General features: G+C 37.3%; 2 protein-coding genes across 14 annotated transcripts in view; one reads left to right on the top strand and one right to left on the bottom strand.

Annotated features, from left to right (window-relative positions):
* Nucleotides 1–25040, top strand: part of arl15a (ADP-ribosylation factor-like 15a) — a 148515-nt gene that overhangs the window by 6343 nt on the left and 117132 nt on the right. For 3 of the 13 annotated variants that reach the window (XM_058775806.1, XM_058775821.1, XM_058775809.1), the window contains one exon: nt 3151–3281. The exons of 9 other annotated variants lie outside the window; for them this stretch is intronic. In XM_058775806.1, the coding sequence (XP_058631789.1) occupies nt 3151–3281 (131 nt within the window). Of the gene's footprint in view, nt 1–3124; nt 3282–25040 lie in introns of all 13 variants that reach the window. One more of the 13 variants, XM_058775808.1, reaches the window with a different exon arrangement.
* hspb3 (heat shock protein, alpha-crystallin-related, b3) lies at nt 100–1454 on the bottom strand. The gene has a single exon (XM_058775823.1). It carries the CDS (start codon nt 1307–1309, stop codon nt 857–859), a length of 453 nt encoding a protein of 150 aa, XP_058631806.1. The 5' UTR covers nt 1310–1454; the 3' UTR covers nt 100–856.

Raw genomic sequence — 25040 nt, 5'->3', positions numbered from 1 at the left:
ACTTTACATAGATGATAGCACCAAAGACCTTTTCACAAAAATAAATATATAAGCAAACAAACAAATAAATAAACCTTATGAGTGAGCATGACCTGGGACTCTACTAAAACAACTCACACTTCAACCCCCCAATGTTCAAACCAAAATTACGCCCTTGCTTCAACTGATTCATTAAAAGATCCAATTCAAAAGAAGAAATAGTTCACGATTCAGACATCACTATGTAGGCGAATCTCTTTTATATGAGCAAATTTTTTATTTTTTTAAGACATTTTGTCATCTTTTATATATGTGCGATTAAAGTGCAGTATGACACAAGAAACATTAAAACTTCTTTAATTAAAGAATAAGTTTCTATGTTTTTTTTAACAGCATTATGAGGCCAGCCAGCATGTTTACTTTTTGTACTAAACAGGTTTGTCAAACAATTCTTAAACTTACAGTATCGCTGCATTATGGTATTGGCATGCTGATAAACATGCTTGCAGAATGACATAATGAAATGTAATCATAAAGTTTAATCACATTCCTGCAAGGGAATTATGTACTTGATGCTGTTTTTTAATTACTTTAGGATATATATATATATATATATATATATATATATATATATATATACACACATATACATATATAGAAATATGAACAGATAAGAGTCTTTTTTACTTTTTGGAAAATAATTTTTTTTTCGACTAAGCATTATGCAGGCAATCAAGCTGATTGTTAAACCTCTGGGGACACCCAAAACAAAGCGAAATTGTCAAACAACAGCAAAGAATGTGAATGCTGTACCGGCTAACTGATCACAACAACAATGTTCAACTAACATGATGAATGGTGTTAAGTCACTGTTTTCCTAATCACACGCTGGCCACCATCGGTCCTTGGTCTCTACCACTAGTATCCCATCATGGCACAGCACGGCTTTGAGGTCCCCCGCCTGGAGCTGACGGTCAGGCAGCTGATACTGTCTGGTGAAACTTCGTGACACAAACCCATGCTCGTCCATCCTCACCCCATGCCGACCTCTAATAAGCAGCCACCCTTCAAAGACCTGTATGAGGATGTCTTCTGGTTTAAACTGAGTCACGTCCAGCAGGACTTGAAATAATGGTTCTCCTGAATCCTCGTCCTCACTGTCTGCTTGACCCCCCTCAGTGTCCATTTTAACTGGCAGACATTCAGGTCCTGGCAGGGCAAACAGTCGATGATCTTCAGTGCATTCAGCGAGATTCCTGGTTTTGAAGTGCTCCTGGTAGCGCACAGGGCTTGCTATCCAGTGGGAAATAGTGATCCCCTCTCCTGCCATGACAATGGGCGCAGAGGTTCCCTTGGCTTTTTGTGTAGTGAATGTGAAGTAGTGCAATGCCAGTAGGACCAACCAAAGCTATTAAAAGACAGTCCTCTGCTTAGGTTTCTGCGCAAGGGATGGGGCGGTCCATTTTTAGAGCAGGCAAAGAGAACTGATATCTTCATATTATATTACTGTGTAGAAAGCTTGTACTTAACAAGCATGACACATAATTTTTATTATTTTTTTTTGACATTTTTATACAGCAAGGACACAAAGAACTGATCAAAAGTGACAGTAATGCATTATAATGTTACTAAATGTATCATAGTTTTGACAAAAATGTTAAGCAACAAAACGGTTTTCAGCATTATTATAATAATACAAATAATAAATGTTTCTTGAGCAGCATATCGAATGATTTCTGAAGGATCGTGTGACACTGAAGACTGGAGTAATGGCTGTAGAAAATTCAGCTTTGCTGACACAGGAATACATTGCATTTTAAAATATATTAAATTAGACATGGACTTTAAAGGATATTGGTATTATTTTTAAGGAGAAAATGATATTTAAAGGTTAAAAATATTTTGCATATGATTTTGGCATGTTGACAAAGAGAATACCATAGTTTTTGTTCTGTGAACTGATAGTTTACAGACAGATATGAATGATAAATCAATGCTGCCACCTTGTGGATGTTTATTATGAGTGCATATAGAAGCTGCCTTGACATTTGTTTTGTCATAGTTAATTGGTAACAAAGGGCCACTGAAAATTTCAGACTGGCTGAACACATGAGTTACACAGGCCTGGGTTACAGTTTGCTTATGTTTTTGGTCTTTGGATTTGTATGCTTGTTTGGGAGTGTACATTACCGCTTGGGGTTGTTTATGAAAGAAGTATTTTTTTGCCTTATCCAAAGTTCATTCAATCATTCTAATATGCTGACTTGATAATAAGAAAAAGTTGAAAAAACTTATTCTGATTATTATTTTTGTGGAAACCATAAAACTTTTTTCAGGTTTGTTTGAATCCAAAATTCATATGAATAGCGTTTATTTAAAATAGAAATGTTTGTAATGTTACCGTATAAAATGTTTTTATTGCCTCTTTTGATCAATTAAAAAAAAAAAAAAAAGTATTCATTTCTTTATGGTCTGATTCTGGTATAGAGGTCAAATAGATACCATAATTACATTTTTATTTGAATGAAAAGGCTAAAATCAAATGTATGTTCACATAATGGTGAACATTTGAGACCTTAATAAACTGCTGCATTATTTAGACACACCAGCAGCATGCTTTGTTAATTTGCTTTCAACTTGTACTTTTCTAACTCTCTTTTTATCTCACCGACGAATTCATAATTATCACTATTATCGTCCTCATGATCATCAGCGCTTTCTTTGTTAATAAAGGGAAGAGAGAACAGATAACACATTTAACATTAATATATGCTGTAGCTCATCTGAACATATAATGTGATTATTTCAGTCAAGTTTAAGTGCATTACTAACAGTCTTCAATTTTTTTTTTTTTTTTTTTTACAATTATTCAATATAATTTATTGTGTGTAGGTGTGTAAAAGTAACTAATCCAATTAGCAGTTTTATTTTGCAGTACGAGTCACTGAGCCGATAATCTCTTGAGACTGCGCTCTACTAATGCCCTTTAGTTGTTCTCTCTCTCTCTCTCTCTCTCTCTCTCTTCTTGAGTATTTACCCACCTCTAGCTCTTGTTTATTTATGAATGGAGAATGAACAGAACTGTTTCCTTTTTTCTCCCTCCTTTTATTTGAGGAAGAACCATTGATTCTCTGTCTTCGTATAGTGTCTTTCTGTGTTCCCTCTTCAAAGCCGCCCTCCTCCTGTCCTCATCCAGTTACTCTGGCTCGGCTTGTTTGTTGTCTGGGGTAACGCTGTTGCTGGGGACGATGTCAGAACACATTCAGCTCTCAATAGCCCTGTGTAGGATTGGCTTTTACACGGTAAGCCGAACAAATGTCTCCGTACATTTTATGCACGTGACTTTTCTTTGACATTATTTATTTAGATGTTTGTCCAAACTTATTTTGGAGGAATTATGTTGTGTAATAATGCAGCAGGCTATCTGAAGCTACAGGTGTCCATAGTCAACAATATACGCAATGCGAACACTATAGGAGTTTTCACATGTAGATATATTTGTATGGTCACAGAGTAATGTTCGACAGCTTTCATGAGCTGGTTGCGGTTTAAAAATGATTAAAATGTGGTGAATATAAGTGTGTTCATCCCCAAGGAGTAGTGTGGCAGGTGTTTTCGGCAGTTAACTCCTCAGGTTAACTTTTGTGCTTTTCTATTAGAAGTCACAGAGGAACCTTATATGGTAGAAAAACCCAAAACTTTAGTCCTATTCTAAAATGTTCTTTGTTATGACTTGAGGTCTTTCAGCATTTATCTAGTCTTCCAGTTTAAGTTACCTACTATTGAGATGTGCTGTATTGTTCTGTTTTGTTTAATTTGTAGAAAATAAAGACATTTCTGTTGGATTATGTCTTTTAAGCTTCATGTTAATAACATGAAAGGATGTGGGCACAGGAATATTTATGTAATACCTGGCAGCAGTGATGGTACATGATGATCTGCTTTGGTGAGGATGGTCACACCCTCACATAAATTGTATATTGCAGATAATATTAAATATCCTATCAGTTGGTTTTAATGCCCTACCGTTCAAAAGTTCTGATTCGGTAATAAAAAAAAATAATAATGTTTTTTTTAAAAAGTATTTAAAGGGGTCATGAAATAGAGAATCATTTTTGCCACCAACTCCCCAGTTTAAATATGTATTATTCTGTTCTACCATTCTGAAATGCCTGGATTTGTAATCGGAAGAATTGTGACGTCACCATTTCCCCTCAACATGCCATTGTTCTGCGTCACCATCATATGTAATCAAGGAGGTGTGTTCTGAACTCATGTAAAAGAAATGAATGGTGGTAACCAAACTGTTGCTGGTCCTTCTTGACTTTCATAGTATGGAAAAAAATACTATGGAATAGGGCTGATAAAACTTCCTGGTGTTGTGACTCCATTTTTGATTCTGTCGCTCTAGTGTCCTGAATGCGGTTGTGACTTCAGCTGTTCATTCAAGCAGATGTTTTAATCTGCTGAATAAATAAAACATTTCAAGTCTCTCACCTGTAAGCAACTGCTGTCATTCCCGAACAGTAACTGAATGCAGCCGTAATGTGCATTTCTATTGATTGTATTGTATCACTTCCCTGTATTTCTTTCTTTCTTTCTTGCTTCCTTGCTTTTTCTTTTTTTATTAATTATTCATTGTTATAATATTTCGTTCTCTTTTCTTCTTATTTATTAAATTTTTTATTTTAATTATTTATTGTTATTATTTCTTTCTTTCTCTTTTCTTATTTTTTTCTTGTTGATTTTCTTTCTTTCTTTCTTTTGTTGTTATTATAATTTTTTGTAAAGTATTAATTGAGAAAACGTTTGAATAAAATATTAAAAGATTAATAGCAGAATTTACTGTTATTATTTACTGATAGTTTAAAGAATTCATCAACTGATAAGAAAATAAATAGATTAATTGAAAAATAATCTATAGATTAGTTGACTAATCTAAAAAAATAAACGACAGATTAGTTGACAATAAAAATAATCGTTAGCTGCAGCCCTACTATGGAATAAGTGGGGACATGAAACCGTTTGGTTACCCACGTTCTTAAAAATATCTTCTGTTGTGTTCAGCAGAAGAAAAAAAATTCATACAGGTTTATTATAGATCTTACATTTTCAGGGCAGTCAGCACAATAAGAATTTGAAAGCATCAGGGGCCAGTTGCATAAACTGTTTAGACTAGTCTTAAAAAGTTAGTCGTCTAATTTTTTTTTTCTTCAAGACTGGTCATAACTTTTAAATTCAGTTATGAAAAGGTAGATTGGTCTTACTTGTATTGGAAAAGTAAGACTGATTACCCTTGGCAACTGCTAGTTGGTTAAACTAGTTCTTAAGACACCGTCTTAACAGGGTGGCTAAGTTTATACAACTGCCCCAGGTGTGTGGATATGGTGTGTGTGTGTGCTTGTGAGGGTGAAGGTTTTATTGCGTCTCATTAGTGTTCTATAGAACCTTTATTGAGACTGCAATGGAGGGGAAAATCACATGCTTTCTATTTTAGTCCTGGTCTACAATTGTGGCACGTGGCAATCGATTATCAGGCCCCTCACTCTAAACACCCTACCCTCTTTCATTGCCAGTTTTGCATGTGGATATGTGCGTTTGCACATGCAACTGCATGTGTGTTTGCTCAGTTCTGATGTCAGTCTGACATGCACTTATTTACACAAAACATTTAGTGACAGAACTCTACTGCTTATTTTTTTTCCTAGTGTTCATGAGATGGTAAACCTTTGTTCACTGTTATTAGGAGCACAGTTTTCCTGTACAGAATACAAATGAGATGTGTTAACTGCCCGTTTGTTCCATTTCAGGTGGCCTTTGTGCTGATAGTTTGACTGACAGCAACAATGTTTGCATTCATTAGGCTTGCTGAGAAGGCTCTGAGAATGCTTGGCTCAGATTGTTCAAAAACACAAAGCAGTAATTAGACAGTATATTTCCGGTTGGTTATGCCAGTATGTTTGTTGATATCAGGAACAGGAATGTTATGAAATGAGCTGCATCAATGCCCAACAACACTAAAAGGTTAGTACAGTTGATATTGTCAGGGTTTCAACATTGACTTAAAGGGGCAGTTCACCCAAAAATGAAAATTTCCTCATGATTTACTTGCTCTCATGATATTCCAAACTTCTTATATGTTGGTAACCAAACAGGTTTAGGTGTCATAGGCCCTATTTGCACGGTAATTGTTGTTCATGGGGATGTAAGTGATTTTCACCATTTACAGGGGTAGTTGGTAATTTAATTGCCGTCCGAATTCACATCGAGTTTACGAGAAGAAATTTATTCAAAATTCAGTGTTTAAACCATTTTGAGCTCTCTCAAACATCACTATAAACATAACTATTTTGCGTATAATTATATACAACTATAGCGCGTCTATTTTTAAACAGGAGATTTAAATAACCAAATAATAAATAAGATTATATATTATAAAATATGCTTGGAATAATATGAATACATTTGACCATAATAATAAATATATTTTAAATACATTTTACACAATAATAAGAATACATTTAAGTAAAATTCATTTTATTTACAGTAGTCAATCATGTGTCTGGCCACGGGAGCAGCGCGTCCCCGGGTTCGTAGGATCACAGAACTCGCTCTTCCACGGTGAATAAATCGCCATCCGAATCCATGAGTCTTATCACTGAGGTGATATGTAAATTTATTTTTTACAGACATCCATATGAGGAACAATTACTGTCTGAATTGGGATATAGACGTCTATTGTGTGATTTAAAAAAAAAAAAAAATCACAAGATACAAGAAAATATTTTCATTTGTGTAAATAATGACAGTAAATTATATCAGATTTAAATTTTTCGGGTGAACTATCCCTTGAAATAATTCTTTGGATGATATTCTCGTAGAATCTGCAAACAGACGTGTATTAAAAAGAGAGTCTTGTAAGTGTAATGTTAATATTTATAGCATCGTTAAAGCTTAAATCTGGACTTAGTCACAGTATAAACCAATTAAAATAATATAGGCATAATATCTAATGCCAGTCCCAGTGTTGCACTGTGATTGATTCAAAATTTGTATAAATGGACCTCAAATACTTCCTATATGGGAACCACTTGGTGGTGCCATTTCATTAACTATAACCTAAAACAGATTGTTTGCAGTCCGTTATACAGTAAGGGTCTAAAGCTAAAGACTTGTTAAATATAATTACCAATATTTTTTGTCAAATATTTCGGCCCATTTTCTGCTCATTTTAAAGTAAATGTTGGCAACTTTTAGGAGTGTACTACTACATCACTGACACACATGGACTAAAAGCCACAAAACAAGCAGGTTTAACTTTTTTTTTTTTTTTTCTTCAAAATAACATTCCAGTTTTTCATTGTTCACTACTGGTTAGTGTATCTGTTTTATCATGTAGACGTTTATTGTGAAGTGTTTTTATTATTATTATTATTATTTATTAATTTATTTTTTACTGTTGTTTTGTCGTCTTGTTTCTTGTGTAAATTGAATGCCTTTGTTTTTTCTCAGTTCAGCCGTTGTGCATTCTTTGACATTAGCCTCTTAAGAAAAGGATGCTAGAATGACGTGAAGATGAAGAAATCAAAGCAAGACACGTTTATAAGATTCACTGAAGCATCACTTTAAAGTCAGTTACTGATGACTCTGCATATCTGGCGTGCGTATAGCTGCATTTAGATGACTAAAGTGTCAATTTCCAGGTCACAGGCTGGCTGAGCTGCAAGATGACAAGGAAGTGTTTACTAAACCAGGTCCTGGAGCACCTCTAAAATTGCACAGTGTGTAGCCTATGTGTCCTTTATTTGACACAGATAGTTCATTCCATGTTCACTCCAGATTGGGGGAGTTCCAGGACTATGTTTGGAAAACACAAGAATTAGAACAGTGAGAAGCACCACGTGTTTTGGTTAGACAGCTTGCCTTTGTCATGAGAGGAAACCATACAATCGTTCAACAGGTTGCATTTATTTAACAGATTGCGTGAACTGCATAAATCATTTCTGCGTTCTCAATCTAAATAGGGGTGGAGTCCCTTGCCAATCGGGTACAATATGATTGGCCATCGTAATAAAGCTGGTTCCCACATCTCCCCTCTTTTGAAAAGAACGTATTGTTTTCCTTTTAACACAAAACAAATTAACCATGTTATAATACACATTCCCATTTGTTTCCTTCTAAACAGATTAAACAAATGAAAGTGCAACATAATGTAATGTTACTGTTCTTTTTTTCTATCTATCTTTCAATTACACACTTTTTTTCAATTACAACAGTTAACTCAAACTCAAATCCACCTGTGTAAACTGAGACAGTCATTTTCAGTCCAGGTAATGTTTTCGTGTTTTCACAACTCTTCCACTGGAAGTCACAACTGGTGGTTTAGTGTCCAGTAAAGGTGCAGCTGGGGGAACTGCATGAGTATTTAAATGTTCAGTCCCAGTCTCAGGAAGAGCTGGTTCTTTTTCTCCCTGAGGTTCAGCACAAGTTGTAGCATCTGGTTGCAATGGCATTGCTTGCAAATGTTTCCTGTTTCTGTGCAGAACAGCTCCATTTTGAGTTTGCACCATGTATGATCTTGGTTCTGATGTTTTGTTCAGCACAACGGCTGGCGTTTTCCAGTGTCTCTCACTGTTCAGCTTAAGAAGGACCTTCTCGCCAGGATGTAATTCAGGCAATGCACGAGCAGAGTGTCTCCGGTCATAGAAGAACTTGTAAGACCCCTTTGCGGCTTTATCCTTCCTCTCCACTGCTTTACAATCCTAGGGTTGAGGTTGGTATTTTCCCTCAAGCATTGGCAGGTTGGTTCTAATCTGCTGACCAGTCATTGGCTAGGCAGGGCTCAGTTCAGTTGCAGCTACAGGTGTTGCACGATAGCACATCAATGCCAGATTAGGATCAGGTTGGCGTAGAATCTGTTTCGTAGTTTGAACTGCTCTCTCTGCAGCTCCATTGGCTGAAAAATGAGGACTGGAAAATGAGCAGACTGGAAAATGAGGACTTTAGGTTGTGTGGTGGAAATCATAGTCTGTACAGAACTGCCTGAATTCGGCTGAGGCAAACTGTGGGCCATTGTCAAATACAAGCTCCCTGGGAATACCACATCTCACAAACATGCACTTCAGTCTGCTGATAACATGGAAGCTGGAGGGTGTCTGCAAGTGAGCTATTTCGATGTCACGTGAGTAGTAGTCTACAACTGTTAAGCAGGTTTTACCATCCAACTCACGTAAATCTGCTGCAATCTTGCATTAGTTCATGCAATGCTTTTAATGTCATTGCCTATTCCTGGCCACCAAACTGACATCTTTGCCCTCTGACGACACATGTTGAGCCCCTGATGCCCTTTATGAATTTGGCTTAACACCTCCTCCCTCATTGACTCAGGAATGACTATTCTGTCCTTGTACAAGAGCAGCCCATTGACAAAAGACAAGGAAGCCCTGGCTGTATGATAGTGACTCAGCAGGAAGGGTATATGCTTTGGCCAACCCGTACTGAGAAAGCTTATCTCTGCCTGGAGATCTGCATCTTCCTCTGTGGCCACCCTAATTGCATCTAGCTTGGATTGTGACACCTCTTTAGATGTGACCACAGAGGTTTCTGAGAATATGTGTCCGCCACATAGGGCTGGGTATCGTTCAAAAATTTTCGATACCGATACCTTGACTTCGATACCGGTTCCTGAACGATACTTTTTTTGATACCAATTTTATGAAATCAGTTTTAACAAGATTACATTATCTAAAAAAGAAAAAAAAGGTTTTATTTTTTTTTTTTTATGTTTATACAGACTTCAAGACTCATCTCCTGAGCCACTGCACAAAGGAACAAAATGTAACCAACACAATAAATTAGTGCTAATAGTTTTAATAAAGCTCAAATAGTCTTCAGTTTACACATCTTTACACTAGAACATGTTCGTTTTAAAACGCATAGTTTTAACTCATAGCATGAGTTCTGGACCGTGGACCGTGGCGCGGCTGGTATAAACACAAGCATTGACAGAGTGGACGTGATCCGCTCCAGTGCACCGCAAACGCGTGCAGTGATGCGCAGAACAAATCTAACACCTGCTGTTGAAAATGAACCATCCATTCATCGTATCGTCATTAGGGATGGGAGGAAAAAATCGATTCACCTAACTATCGTGATTCTTTTTAAAACGATTTAAAAATCGATTAGTTTACATCAGAATCGATTTTAATTTCATTATTTAATTTTTCCTAAGAGGTGGTGAGTAGTTAGGGCAAAATGGTGTGTTCGACTTGGAGCAGCACCGTGCAGACAATCAGCGTATGACATCAAAGTACCGCTAGAGCATTTCGAAAGCATGAGAAGACGTCATTATATATAGATCAGAGGGAGCCGTCTGTTCTCTGTAGCTCTCGCGGTGCTTTGTCATACAACGATCGTTCTGCGTGCGCAGATGACGTCATACGTTTCAAGCCAGTGCGAGAAAGCAAAACCATGATCAAGGCAGAGGATCAAGTCTCTTCCAGAATTCTTTCTGCACCTTCACATTTTGAATCCCAACTTCCAGGAAAACATAATTAAACTAAACTGGTTTTGACGGACTGAATTTGATTTAATTATATTCATGTGCAAGTTCAGGGTTTTGTTACTTGAAAGTTTCTTGGTTCAAGGAATTTTAAATATACACTGTATGTGTATGCTCCTGAAATAAAAGTTTAGAAAGATGTGATGCATTGTTTTTGTTAAAATGACTCCTATACAGTCTCTTTTAAGGGTATAATCAACTATTTTTCACTGTGTAGTCTTTAATAAGCAAACAAAAATCACAATAAATTGTAATATCGAATCACAATAGTGACTGCTAAGATGTGTTTTTTTTAAAAATTGTGACAGTCTGTACATTGTGTGTCATTCACCTTTTCCCATGGTCTAGAGTTAAAAACAAAAATCACAACACAGTAATATCGAATCGCAATACTTGTAGAATCAAAATAGTGATAGTATCAAATCGGGAGGTATGTGTATCGTCGCAAACCCTAATCATCATGCAAAACTAAGAATCAGAATCATTGTAATATGAGGATCAAATATAGGTGCGGGTGGGTAATTTGGATCAGAGGACTCGCGTGAAGTTTGAGCTCATCCCCGCATCAGTGACCTGGGTCGCCAGTAGCAAACAATGGAGCGCGCTCTGCTGGACAAACTAAGTAATTACACCATTTATAAGCATTTCATCTGCATAATGGCAGTGCTCATCGCTTACTCGGGATATGTTCTGTAAGAAAAAAAAAAGGTCATATCGGCGGCATATTCGCTGATACCGATAAATGTGACGGGCTCGTATTGGCCGATAAATCGGTTGGGCTCTAATCTGCGCTCTGCTTCAAAGTTCTGGAATGGACTTATAGCAAGGCAGCTCCTAACCCAAAACTCCTTGCATCAGCGCTAACCATTGTGAGTTTCTCAGGATCATAATATGCAAGGGCAGGAGTTGTGGCCAACATGCGTTTTACTTTGTCCAGTGCCTGCTCATGGACCTCTGTCCAAATCTAGACTGCATCCCTTTTCAGCAGAGCTGTAACTGGTTGAAGCTTTGTTGAAAGCCCTGGCACAAATTTGCCTAAATAATTGATCATTCCTAGAATTTGCCTAAGCTCGGTCACATTAGTGGAACTAGGCATATCAGTAATTGCCATTACATTTGTTGCATCAGAAATACTGCAGCTCAGATTTGTTGAAGTGACATTTATCACGGTTCAATTTCAGACCCGACTCTCTGATGGTTTTCAGAACAGTCTCGAGATTTTCGTCATGCTCGTTTTGGTCCTTGCCATAGACAAGTAAGTCATCCATGACAACTACAGTGCCTTTGTGGCCAATTAGAAGTTTACTCATTTTCACTGGTTCACAATTAAGCAAGCCACTAGCTGCGTTTCCATTACCCTTCAAATTGTGCAAATTAAAATTGCGAATTGAAAATACACCTAATGGAAAGGCGTCAATTTCTCAAAAACTCCCATATGTCGCAAATTTTTTTTTACACTCGCATGAGGTGGTTTTTCAGGCAATTCGAAAAGGAATATTTAGCAAAACTGCAATGGAAACGTTTTTTTTTGTTAGTTTTTTTTCGCGTTTACAGGTCACATGACGTATGTAAAAAGTCATATGATTATTCTTCAATGTACTGTAACCTCCAAGAAACACTTCATACATGGCCACTCTTTCGAGTATTAGGGGCTTTCCCTGCCATTAATGCTTAGACAATTTACACTGCACACGTCTGTGGTGCAGTGTGGCTCTGATACAGCCACTGAAGCTGATTGTGGCCACTCTAGTCAATGCTTGTTTATTCCAGCCGTGCCACGCACGTTTCTGAAGTGGCTCTCTGTGATGCTTCTGTAAAGATACACGCATACGCCTCCTTTTGAATAAATATGGCCAAAATCCGTCAAATCCCACCAAAATCCATTGCTATGACTTATTGTGAGAGACAAAAGATTATGGTAGTCGCATAACATTGGTTAATGGAAACGCTGTCATTTCGCAATACTTTTTTATCGACATTTATAAAATATCGCCAAAGTTTTGCGCAAATCTGTAATGGAAATGCACCTAATGTCTCCATAGACATCATCTTGGTCTTTAATTTCATCCAACCTCTGTACTAGGCCCATCTTACAAGCAGTGCTACGGCTGAGCAAATTGTTGGCCCATCATTGACAAAAATCTTCTTTTTGTTTTTTACAGTGTTGCTAGAAATTTTCCCATGCAACTTTTCCCCCCAGGACTCCACACATTTATACTTGTTTTGACCAGCGGGGGTGGGGGGGGGGTGCTCTTGTAAGCTCTCGTAAGCTCTCAAACACTGAGCGTGACATGATGGTGATGTCGGCCCCCGTATCAGTTTTGAATTTGATCGACCTGCCCTGAATAGGCAGAGTAACACACCATCTGTCCTCTGCAGCAGACCCGCGGAAAAATGCATCAGTAGTTTCACTATCACACACTGAAAGATCTTTGACATTCTTCGTTTTACATGCAATTGCAAAATGTCCCAGTTTATTGCATCTCCTACACTTCTTGTTTTGTGCAGGGCAATTATTCTCATTGTGTGTGTGATTACAACGTGTGCAGTCCACGATTTTTCTTTCACCACCCTTTCCTTTTTCGGTGGACCCGTAAAGCACTTTGAGCTTTTGTGACGTTCGTGCTGTACAGCGCTCATTTCAGCAGCCACTCCACCGCTCGCATTTTGCATCTTGATGAGCTCCGACTGCCAGGTGATCTGGACCATTTTGTCCAATGTCAGCTCGTGTTCCATTTGTAACTTCTGGGAGATGTCACGATCTGCAATCCCAATGACAACTCTGTCCTGTATTTGTTCCTCTTTGCTCACACCAAACTCGCAGTATTCGGCCAGTTCATAAGAGGCATCTCACAAAAGCCTCAACAGTCTCTCCTGGTCTCTGTGTACGCTGGTGAAAACAGGTTCTCTCGTGAATAACATTCCTTCTGGGCACAAAATGTTCATTAAATTTGCAAACAACAGTCTCGTAATTATTTGCATGTGAAGCTTCAGCAAACGTAAACGATCCGAATATCGCTTCGGCATCCTTGCCCATTGCATATAGCAAAGAATTTACTTGTACTTTCCTTGTTCAACTTCGTTGCGATGCGGAACCAGGAGAACCGCTGGATCCATGCAGGCCAGGTTGCAGGCTGGATGAATGCTTTTCACTTCAGGGCGAACTTGGTCGTGAGTATCACATATAATTCTGACACCATGTCTTGAGAGGAAACCATATAATCGTTCAACAGGTTGCATTTATTTAACAGATTGCATGAACTACACTTGCAACGTGAACTATATAAATAATTTCTGCGTTCTCAATCTAAATAGGGGTGGAGTCCCCTGCCAATCAGGTACAATTTGATTGGCCAACATAATAAAGCTGGTTCCCACAGCCATGGTGTATAAACTAGGCATGTGCGCTACGACTAATTTGATTGTTGTTTAAATGGAAGTTTTGTAGTCGACTAGTCTAAAAGCTAGAAACCCCCAAAAAATGGCAAAAGAAAAAAGAAAAAAACTCTGCGTGTATAACAGCATACACTTGAAATACTTAATATTTACATCACACTGTCAAATCCCTCAATGAAATCTGCTAAAAATAGGTCACGATTATGCCGTATGCTTGCCTCACGTTATCATCATTTAATTTTAGGCCGGCGTTAAACAGAAAATAAGGAAGAGGATACACTCAACATAAACCAGTGCATAGCTTATTTATTCAGATCAGCTGGAGCAATGCAGAAATGGAAAATAGACTGACAGAATTTTTCATTTTCATATAACTTTCGCCAACATATTAAAACACAAGTCAAAAACAATAGGAAAGTTTATCAAGGAATAGCATTAAAACGGTTTTTAAAAATGTACTTCATGTTGGCTATATTGTCTAAAAACAAAACAATGCTCGTTTTACTTACTCAGACCATGCGCATTTGTTCAGTGAATTTAACGTTAACGTGGTCTGGTGAAAGACGGGACTAGAGGCGATTCTGCACTTGAAAAAAAAAACCGCACTCGGCAGGAACTGAAGTCACAGGCACGCAGAGAGATAACTACAAGCAAGCAGACAGTTTCGATAAGAGCCTGGAAATCGGACCGCAGCGGCGGGTTGTAGTGTATGACATGATTGACATTTGCTGGCTTTGGCTAGCCTCCAAGCTAAAGCCTGTTTCACACATAGTGCGTTTGCGGTGCGTATTTTTTTTCTGCACCCATGTTAACTGATCAGAGCGTTCACACTGCACCCGGTTGCGGTCCGGCAGTGCGTTCCAGGAGCGGTGCATCTGCAGCAGTGCAGACATCGTTTCCGCACAGAGTCTATTCTTGCTGTGCTGCACGCGCTGAATTAAAGTGACAGCACTTTGTTCACGGTAAAAATGAACATGGATTGACATGGAAATGTAGTAATTTCACAACAAAAATAGATATAATTAAAGTCTACTGTGTTTCACAGGCTTTTTGGCTAGGTTTAAAACAAAGACAAGTGCACTTTTAGATAAACAAGGCAACATATGCACTTGTGTATTGTGGAGGTAGAAAAACAAGTTCTTTAAGACCCGCGGGACTGTTTGTAATAAAGATTTAAATGCAAAAGGCACGAGAGCCGACTGTTTCTTTCAGTGGTAAGTTTTAATTTAAAATATTTGTGAAAAGTAGGATATATGCAGTGTTTAAATGTCTCCACTTGCTTGAGCAACTTAATGTACAAATCTAGAAGCCCAATGCATTGAATACGTTGTTTATATTAATTGAGTTTAAACGTGAATATGTCTATGAAAGATTGTGTAACTGTACTGTGATAAAAATACACTACAATGTGATCACTACAATGCTGAAAATGCACTTTCATTAGGATAACAACGTTTGGATTTGAAATCAAAATAAATGTTGTGATAAATGTTGTGTTTGTGGTTAACAGCTGTGGATCAGGCGCGGACTGCAAACGCGTCCTGTGTGAAAGCCGAATACTTAACGGACATGGACCGCATACGCACTGCAGACGGAGCATGTGTGAAACAGGCGTAACGCAGCTGTATTGAATATGATTACGCATCGCTCCAGTAGAGTTATTGTAAGCCAATTTGACATTACAGTTTACACACAACTTTTCCGTTTCCTTCTAATTCAAAATAATCCCACACCTTGCTGGTTCTTCACGTGGTAATTTCAAGATCGCTGCAACTGACATGAAGAAAATGCATGCGAGGTCTGAGGTAAAAATGTAGTTTCCGCCCAGATACGCTTTCAAAAATATTTATATATTTTGATATTTATTATTTTTCAAAACTTATTTTAGCTTGTTAAAATGTTTTAAATGTAACGTTAAAATTATGGCAGCCTAATTTTTCTCTCTCTCGTGTAATCGACTATTGATTTCAGTGTCGACTAGCAGGAGCTGTACCGTTTAGTGAACTAGTCGACTAGACCCGCACATCCCTAGTATACACTATTGTTTTATCAGGGATTAAAGTTCTCCGTCGCTACGACGGATTTCCGTCAATTGCAGGGTTCCCGCCTGTCCTTAATGTCTTAGATTCACTTTTCATAATGGCCGTAAATAGGCTTACATTTCTAAAACACTCATTTCTTAAGTGTAACGAATAGGTCTTAAATTAGGGAAAGACGAGGTGTATTCAGCCTGCTGAGGGGGATGTGATCAAAGCCTGGAGTGGAGCGAAAGCACGTTCCTCTCTCCGCTCTAAGCGCTCTGTATTCACTCCGCTCTCGATCCACTCCGGGTTTTCTGTTCCTGCTCACGGAAAAACTGCTCCGTGTTCACTCCATTAGTTATTAGGGATAACAGGAGGAAAATGAGGGGGAAAGAAACATGTAGCGCATTGTTGTTGTTGTTCTGCCGGCACACCGAAAAACATCCCCGCCACGGCTGCAGCTTCTCACTGACAACATAGTAACGCCGCTCGCATCATTCACAGTCGGGTTATTATCAGAAAACAGAGCAGAATTTCAGCGCGGGATTGCGGCTATTACTGGTAATAATCATTCTACTCATTCCCGCAGGTTCCGACGGAATTTATCACATTTGCACCTGCTTTTGAGTCTTGAGAACTCACTCGCCCACTCTCAGTTTCTGTGCACAGATCGCGATAAGGAGAGTAACAGCTTTTAATAATTATTAAGGGAGTTTGCAAATGTGATATTGATTTAATACAACAGATCAATAAACAAGTAGCCTACTGCATGCTTTTGCTCTAGTCTATATCATCAACGAAAACATTTCTAAATAAAGTAACAGCTGAGCCGCTGCACATCTCTAAAAGCAAACAGCGCTGTTTCATTCATGAATGAAAGTGCGTTTTTGAACTGAGTCAGTGATTCATGATTAACCATTCATAAAGACAGTCACTTGCTTCATTCCTGAATGAATCATCCGTTCGAACGAATCAATTGAATGAATGATTCAGTGAAGAAATTATTGACTTGCCGCCACCTGCTGGCGGTTTGAGTTTCACTTTTAGCATATAATTTCAGTTATTTAAATCATTTAATATTTCTGTATTCAAAATTGTATATTTAAAACATTAATCTCCACATGAATCTATGAATTTAATTGCACTCATTTATTGTGTACGACAATTTGTTGTTCATAGGAGACATAAAGATATAAATAGATTGGACCGCCACCGCTCACGCATTCAGCGTGAGACGGTCAGAACTCACTCAATGCTAAACGGCCACGTCCGGCGCGCTGTGCACTTTGCACCGATTCCAGCTCAGATGCGGCAGTGTCGGCTCGCTAACGGCCGCTGCATCTGGCCCTACATCAGCCCGAAATCTGGCAGTGAGTCCACAGGCATCTGGCCCTACATCGGCCTGAAATCTGGCAGTGAGTCCACAGGCATCTGGCCCTACATCGGCCTGAAATCTGGCAGTGAGTCCACAGGCATCTGGCCCGAGTGCGGCAGGTCTCCGGCAGGCGAGAATCTAACCGGAGCTGGCCCGAGTGTATTTTGTGGGATGTGGCTGTTGGTCCTATTAGCAGCAAGTAAAACAACTTATTTAAATTCTGAATCGATTTATAGCCTAGAAAGCGAGCAAATAGCGCTTTCAAATATAACGTTAATCACTAAAAAGTTGTCACTCACTTCAATTTAACGCAATCTCACGATGTTCCGTGATATGAAGCTCTTACAACTGCAAATAATATCTTATTTACATCGTGTCTGTGTGTGGCGTTTAGAGTGAATTCTGACTGTCTCACGCTGAATGCCCAATCTATTTAGATCTTTATTAATATTTTAATATTATATCTTATATTAACCATTTGCACACACGAGCATTATCCGACTCGCTCCTCTCGACCGCAGACGCAGGTTTACAAGCCATTTTTCCTGCGTTTTTCAGTCAGTTTCTTGACTTTTCCCCTCTTATGAACAACAAATTGTCGTACACAATAAAAGCTCCTTGTGGTTTCTCGGTTTGGCCGATTTGAGCATCCTAACAACGCAAAACACAGGAATTTTGAGTTTCTGCTACTGATTCCTATGGAGAAGAATCACTTCCTGCCCTCCAGCTGCGTTTCGCGTCATCAGAATCACGTGATTGCAAACAACCTATACTAATTTCATATGATTGGTAACTTATTTGTCTTATTCTACTTCTTATTATATTGTTTTAAATAGAAATTTTAAAAAGCTTATAAACATAAATTTTTGAATTTGAAATAGATGAAAATGATGCCATTGCAAAGGTAAAAAGAAAATACCCCTGTAAGTCACTTTAAGGAGTCAAATGTCACCTCGTATTAGGAAGGCTAATTTTTTATCAGAATTTTTGATTATTGATCATAAGGTGCTCCTAATTTTTTTAAATTAAGAGGACAAGCTCTCCTAAAAAGAAAAGTAAGCACAGAGCCATGTGTAACATATTAGATCTGTGCATGAGGTCTTAAAGAGACAGCAGCCTAAATAAACCTGCTGCTGTCTTTCATTATACAGTGAAGACTATCCAGTGTTATTTTACACTTGAATAGATTAGTTAGACCTAACTGAAAAATATTAAGTACTGATAATTTAATTTGTATCTTATTGTTTTTGTTTGTACTATTGATTGTCATTAATTTATTTGTTCTTATTTTATTATTTACTTGTCTTATTTAGTTCAAATAAATTAGATTCTGAGTGCAGGTGATTCTTGGGTGGGGAGGGGGCGTGGTCCATGGGAAATAGTCCTGCCACCACAGCTGGAATAAATCCTAGAGGAAAACACTGCATACATTTAATAAAATTAGAAAAATGCATTTACAAAGGTAAAAAGAAAATGCCCCTGTAAATCACTTTGAGTCAAATGTCACCTCGTATTAAGAAGGCTAATTTTTTATTATCGATTAGAACGTGCTCCTGATTTTATTTATTTTATTTTTTTAAATTAGGAGGACAAGCGCTCCAAATTACAAGAAGAAAAACACAGCTCTTAAACTGGGTGTGTGACAGGTATGGCTGTGGAATGGGGTTTGGCCGAGGAAAAATTTTCAGTTAAAATATATATTTTTTTGCTTTAACCCCTGTTTTATAAGTGTCAGTTAGTTATTACTAAAATGTGTTACTTTTATTCAGCAAAGAGTCATTAAATTAATCAAAAGTGACACTGAAAGTGAAATTGTACATCTGCAATGTTTATTGCTTTTTGAGAGACACATGAATCAAAGAGGTGACGAGCCAAACAAGACATTTCTGGATGATTAAAGGGATAGTTCACCCAACAATGAAAATTTGTTTCAGTTTACTCACCATCATGTTGTTACAAACCTAAAGGACTTCTTTCTTCTGTTGAAAGTAAAATATAATTATTTGAATAATTTTGGCAACCAAACAGTTTGAGCCTATTGAGTTACATTGTATGAGCGAAAAATACTTTAATGTTACACAGAAAGAAGTCACACACACGGGTGGACTATCTCTTTAACAGAAAAGATTTATTTTGTATGTCAGATCAAAGATTAGGTTAAATTGGCTTTTTATGAGGTCTGGGAATATTCTTTCCAGTCCACTTTTGTTGAAGCAGTCCAAATCAGCAAGACTGAATGCCAAACACTTACCAATGTGTTGAATGGTGGATGAGTCAGGATTGGAAAATTCTAGTTCTGACCCATTTAGACCTCCCCAGTTAGCACTCTGTATTATTTCGTACATCAGTGAAGTTTGCCATGATGAAATGCAGGCACTGCAATGCAGATGTGCTACACTGAGGGGAAAGTCTTTTAAAAGCTTGAAACTGATGGTTGCAACACAATTGTTTTGTACCAGAGACTAAAATTTAAAGTCTTTCAGTATGTCTTTTCAGTGAGTCCAGTTGTTTCTTCAATCCGGCAGATTTTGTATGACTTGGTTGGTATTTTCCATTTCACTATAAGTAATTCAGTTTTTATTGAAGATGAATATTCTCTGAAAGGGAAGAATTTCTCTGGGAATCATGCTTTTGTCTGAAAATCAAGGAAAGTATTATGGGAAGAAATAAGTTAGCATAAACACCTAATATTATTGTTGGATGTTATTGTGCCTAATGGCTATTCTGATTTGCATTTATTTCCTGATCATACCCTGTCTTCTTTCAACCAGCAATGTCACTAAAAGACTAAAAGTCACTAAAAGACCAAATTGAAAATACAATACAATACTTATATTTATATTTACATTTATATTTATATTTACATTTATATTTATATTTAGCTTTAGATTTATTTGAGTTTTTACTGCCTAAACTTAAACTTTTATTTTTGTGTAGTTGCCAATGTAACATTTCAGTTTTTAAAGGGGACATTGGATGCCCATTTCCCACAAGTTGGTATGATTATTTAGGGTCTCCAGGAAAAGTCTATAACATACTTTTGGTTAACATTTCTCAATGGCAGTGTAAAACAACACAAATTTTACCTTGTCAAAAACAGCTCTGTTCACAGCGACCCATTTCAGTGTATGTCCCTTTACATGATAATGAGCTACTGCTCACCCCACCCCTCTCTTCTGGCGATTTCCAAAGATTCATTAAAAAAAACCCCGTAGACCTAGACTCACTTCTTCTGGAGATGAAGCTGGATCACGAACAATTGGTACCGATCCATCGTTTAGGAACAACTTTTTAGCAAAACCTGCTTTGTATTGACCCTCATTTACAAAGCAGTCTGGTGTAAAATGATTTGCGCAAACATAAATGCATTTAGGTAGATCAGAGGATGTATTCTCTTAAAAAACAAAAAACAAAAAAAACAGCATCTTCAGCGTCTCAATCGCTTTGGAGACATTCTTGTCTACACCTGATCCGGCGTCGAAACAATGGCAGACTGTTTCCAGCTTTTAGCTTATGCTAAAATGGCAGTGTCTGTCAAAAGTCGGGTGGGAGGAGCCTGTCAAAGTGACGTCACTTTGCTAGAATCTGTGGATGGCTCGATCTGAGAAAGTGCTTATGATTTGTGGGGATTAAAAAAAAAAAAAAGCACTAGGTGGATTTTTAACATTATAGGGTGGTTGTGTACACATAGTGTCAACACACATTTAAGTTGGAACACCATGTAATACTGAATTTTGCATTCGATGTCCATTGAAGTGCTTTGAAACAAGCAGCATTATTCTATGTGCTTGTGTTATTTTAACTGAAACGGGAAGACAGGGCGAGACACATGGAGCAGCCTTGCCCCTTTTTTTAAATACCCAATAGTGTTTGTTTATATCACAGCTTGGGTTAGAGCCGTTGAGCTCGGTAAAGTTGCATTTAACAGGTTATGACAGCCACAATCACAACCGTATTGCTATAAAATATAGCATTCTATATTTTTCTATATTGTATAATATAACATTCTATATTCTGGTCTGCGCTGATTCATGCATATGATCCACTCCGTGCTATCATGTGTCTGGAAAGGAGCAGACTGTATGCGCACTGTGGTGGTTAGTGTGACAATGCAAAACCAGACTTCTTTCGCCCCAATGGAAAACATATTTTTACACTGTCTAAACCGTTCCCTATCCCCTATATAGTGCACTACATGCCATTCATCGTACAGAAAAAGTTCTGTGAACAAGTCATCGATTTAAGGTGCAGCTTCAGTATCTATTTATAGTGTAGGGGGCGGGACGTTTCGGATTCTAGACAGCATTTGATTGGACAGAAAGTTTGATGAGAAGCTGAAATGCAGGGTGACGTCATCAAAATCATTGATCCAGATATTGGCAGAAGTGAGAGACTGCAAGTTTTGAATACTTATATCTTGTAAATGCGAATTTGTCATTGTTTTAGCTTATAGACAACGTTAAGGCATACCAAAAAAAACCTTTAAAAAAAAAAACTTCCATTTTGATTTCATGGGGACTTTGTTTTACTCTAATATTTGTTTTATTTCAGCATTAAGTTTAATGAAGGAAGCAATTTTGAATAATTGTAATTTTAGTTAACAATACCAACATTAAACAGCATCTGAATAGCATCTGTTAATCTGCTTTTAAACACAAACCATATTTACATTTAGTAATTTATTAGACATTTTGTCTTAAGCAACTTGATAATGAGGAACTTCAAATGTCAAAATGGCTTCAGTTCATCTACACTTTGGGCTACGCTGCTAATTGCCTCCAACAGGATAGTAAAACTCTTTGTTTTATTCCCTCATCCCTCCAGCATGAGTATAAACTCATTTATGTTTGAACCCCTCAGAGTTTTATTATTGGTTGTATGCATTATAGATTGTATGTGTTAATGGTGACCACTAAGTGGCAGAATGACTCTGCTGCTACATGGCCAATCGTTCCTTTTCAGGTCAGTGCAGTTCAAAAAGTTATTAAATCAGACTTAATCCTTCCTGAGACATTTATGACATACATACATATTCATATTTGAAATCTCCTGTTTGTGCCATGCCTTTACAGCTGTTCCTGTTCTTCATTCAGTCTGGAGTGTCTGAATGTGTCTTAATGCTGAGGGAAAGCCATGAGTTCCAGCTTGAGATGGGTGGGCTTGGCAGTGGGGTCCCAGAATCTGCTTTGAGTTTACTATTACATAAGTGTTGAGATTGTTGTTTTTGAAATGAGGGGTCCAAAAAAAATCAGGAAAAATAAAATAACAAACAAAGGGGCTCCAGAAACAAATGTGGTGTGCAAACAACACAGGGCTTTTATGATTGGTCTCTCTCTGCGGAGGCTGTGGAATTCTCTGTAGACTTAGTGTGGGTCAACATAAATACAGGACCCTGTTTTTGAGGCCCATTTCTGATCTTCAATAATATTAACACTTTTTATTTATTTATTTTTTGGTGATCTCTTTAATGTAAACACACAAGATGTTCTGTATGTGACGATAAGTTTGTTTGTTGTGTAGGTCACATACAGTTTATGATTACCCAACAAGTTTCTTTAATTATTTAAAAGTATGTTTTTAATATACATTACCTAAAATTATTTGATAAAGACAAGCTTGAGTAACAGTTGATTTGATTTGACTAAATTTTTCCTTGATATTTGAGTTTAATGAACTCAAAACTACACTGTGTTTCCCATTCATTAACTAGACTGTGGCGGCCCGCCACAGTTTCATAATAAACTGAAAATATATTTATACTCATTATAACATAAAAGGTCTTTAACATTGTGCTTCGTGCAATTGCTTTGACAAAGTGTCCGTCAAACGAACGTAATATGTCTGTATCCCCTCATCAAGTCTGCACTGCTTGTTTGCGCACGCGATCAGCTGTTTTCCGCGTCTCACAGAGCGTCACCAGTGAATGCAGTGAACTCCATTACTGCATATATACTGTGAGTTTAGTGCACATCTGGGAACGCAATGGCCACCAGTTACGCTTTTTCATGTTAGCATAACTCTCAACATTTTAATGGGCAAATGCTTACAGCATTTCACAAGATTTGTAATGAGACTTAAAATACACCCCAGAAAAAAGCAGAGGACAATTACATCCTTTTTTTCTTTTTTTTTCCAAACACACACAGTAGCCTAAGTAAGTGTTATGTCGCGATGACACGATTCATGCAATCAAATTTCCATGTTACTGTAACGCTACAAATCAGGGCTCTACATTGCGACCATTTCAGTCGCATTTGCCACTGAAAACTACTATGTGCGAGTACCAGCTTTTAATGATTGTTAAGGGAGTTTGCAAATGTGATATTGATTTAATACAACAGTTAATTAAACAAGAAGTTAATATTAGTGACTTAAATTGTCTGACTACAACACTATGGCATTATTTTGTTTCCGACAAAGTTACAGCTGAGCCGCTGCGCATCTCCACAGCAGTGTTTCTGTTTTGTTTATAAATGAACTGCGTTTTAAACGATTCTAGTGAGTCAATGATTTAATTACCCATTCATAAAGTCAGTCACGTACTTCGTTCCTGAATTAATCAGCTGTTCAAAAGAATCAATTGAATGTATGATTCAGTGATCAAATCGGTTACTTGCCGCCATCTACTGGCAGTTTTATTTGAATTTTTAAAGTATCTTTTTCTGTTATTTAAATCATTTAATATTTCTATGTTAAAAAAAAAAAAAAAGTAAATTTAAAACCTCTGAGCCTCATTAATTGTATGAAAAGGCACTTATGTATCCTTCTGTGCCACTTCTGTAGTACAAATGTATTTCTTAAATACTGATTTCATTTGATTGGTAACTTATTCTTAATCTATTTCTTATTCTTTCATCTTTTTTGATTTGACATAAAAGATGACATACTTTTAATAAAGTTACAAAAATGCCATTACAAAGGTAAAAACTAAATTCCCTGTAAATCACTTTGATCAAATATTTGTCAAATATTGCCTCTTAATGGGAAGGTTAATTTTTGATCAGAATTTGATTATTGATTAGAAGGTGCTCCTAAAGTTTTAACTGTGCTCCTAAATTTTTTTAAAAGTAGAATTATCCGGAGTAGAATTATCCTTTCCCAAGTCCAAGTGTTAAGAATTAAGATAAAGGTTATTGTTCAAGTGTAGTGTAATTGAAATAAAATATATTTCACAAAAAGTATATTTTTACTTCATCAGAAAATATGAAAATATGTCCACAGTGGGCTCAAATATAGATGTCCACAGTGGTCTTAAAGTCCCAAGTCCTGAAGTTATTTTTCAAATTTGAGTATATCACAAAATAGGTTGCCGTAAGCTATCATGGCACGTTCCCAAAATTGCAACTATGATGCTCTAAAACGTCAATTGGTATTCTATTTAGAATTTATTACATGAACATGAATGTACTTACTTTGTACATTATGTACATAATTTATTTTCCTTTGAGGGTCACATCACCTGACAGCTAATCCCCCTCCCATCCTTTCCACTCCTCCACAATGACATCAAGGAGCTGCTGGATGTTAGACACATGGTGCTTCTCCACCTTCCACTTGAGGATGCCCCACTTGTGCTCAGTAGGGTTCAGGTCTGGAGACATACAGTGGGGCAAAAAAGTATTTAGTCAGCCACCAATTGTGCAAGTTCTCCCACTTAAAAAGATGAGAGAGGCCTGTAATTTTCATCATAGGTATACCTCAACTATGA

The sequence above is a fragment of the Onychostoma macrolepis genome, chromosome 05, assembly GCF_012432095.1.
Source record: "Onychostoma macrolepis isolate SWU-2019 chromosome 05, ASM1243209v1, whole genome shotgun sequence".
Taxonomy (NCBI): domain Eukaryota; kingdom Metazoa; phylum Chordata; class Actinopteri; order Cypriniformes; family Cyprinidae; genus Onychostoma; species Onychostoma macrolepis.
Note: the sequence above shows the minus strand (reverse complement) of the source record. Positions and strands in the feature narration are given on the sequence as shown.

What these genes read in the sequence shown, in the direction of transcription:
- hspb3 (XM_058775823.1), bottom strand. Translation starts at nt 1,309, where the DNA reads ATGGCAGGAGAGGGGATCACTATTTCCCACTGGATAGCAAGCCCTGTG.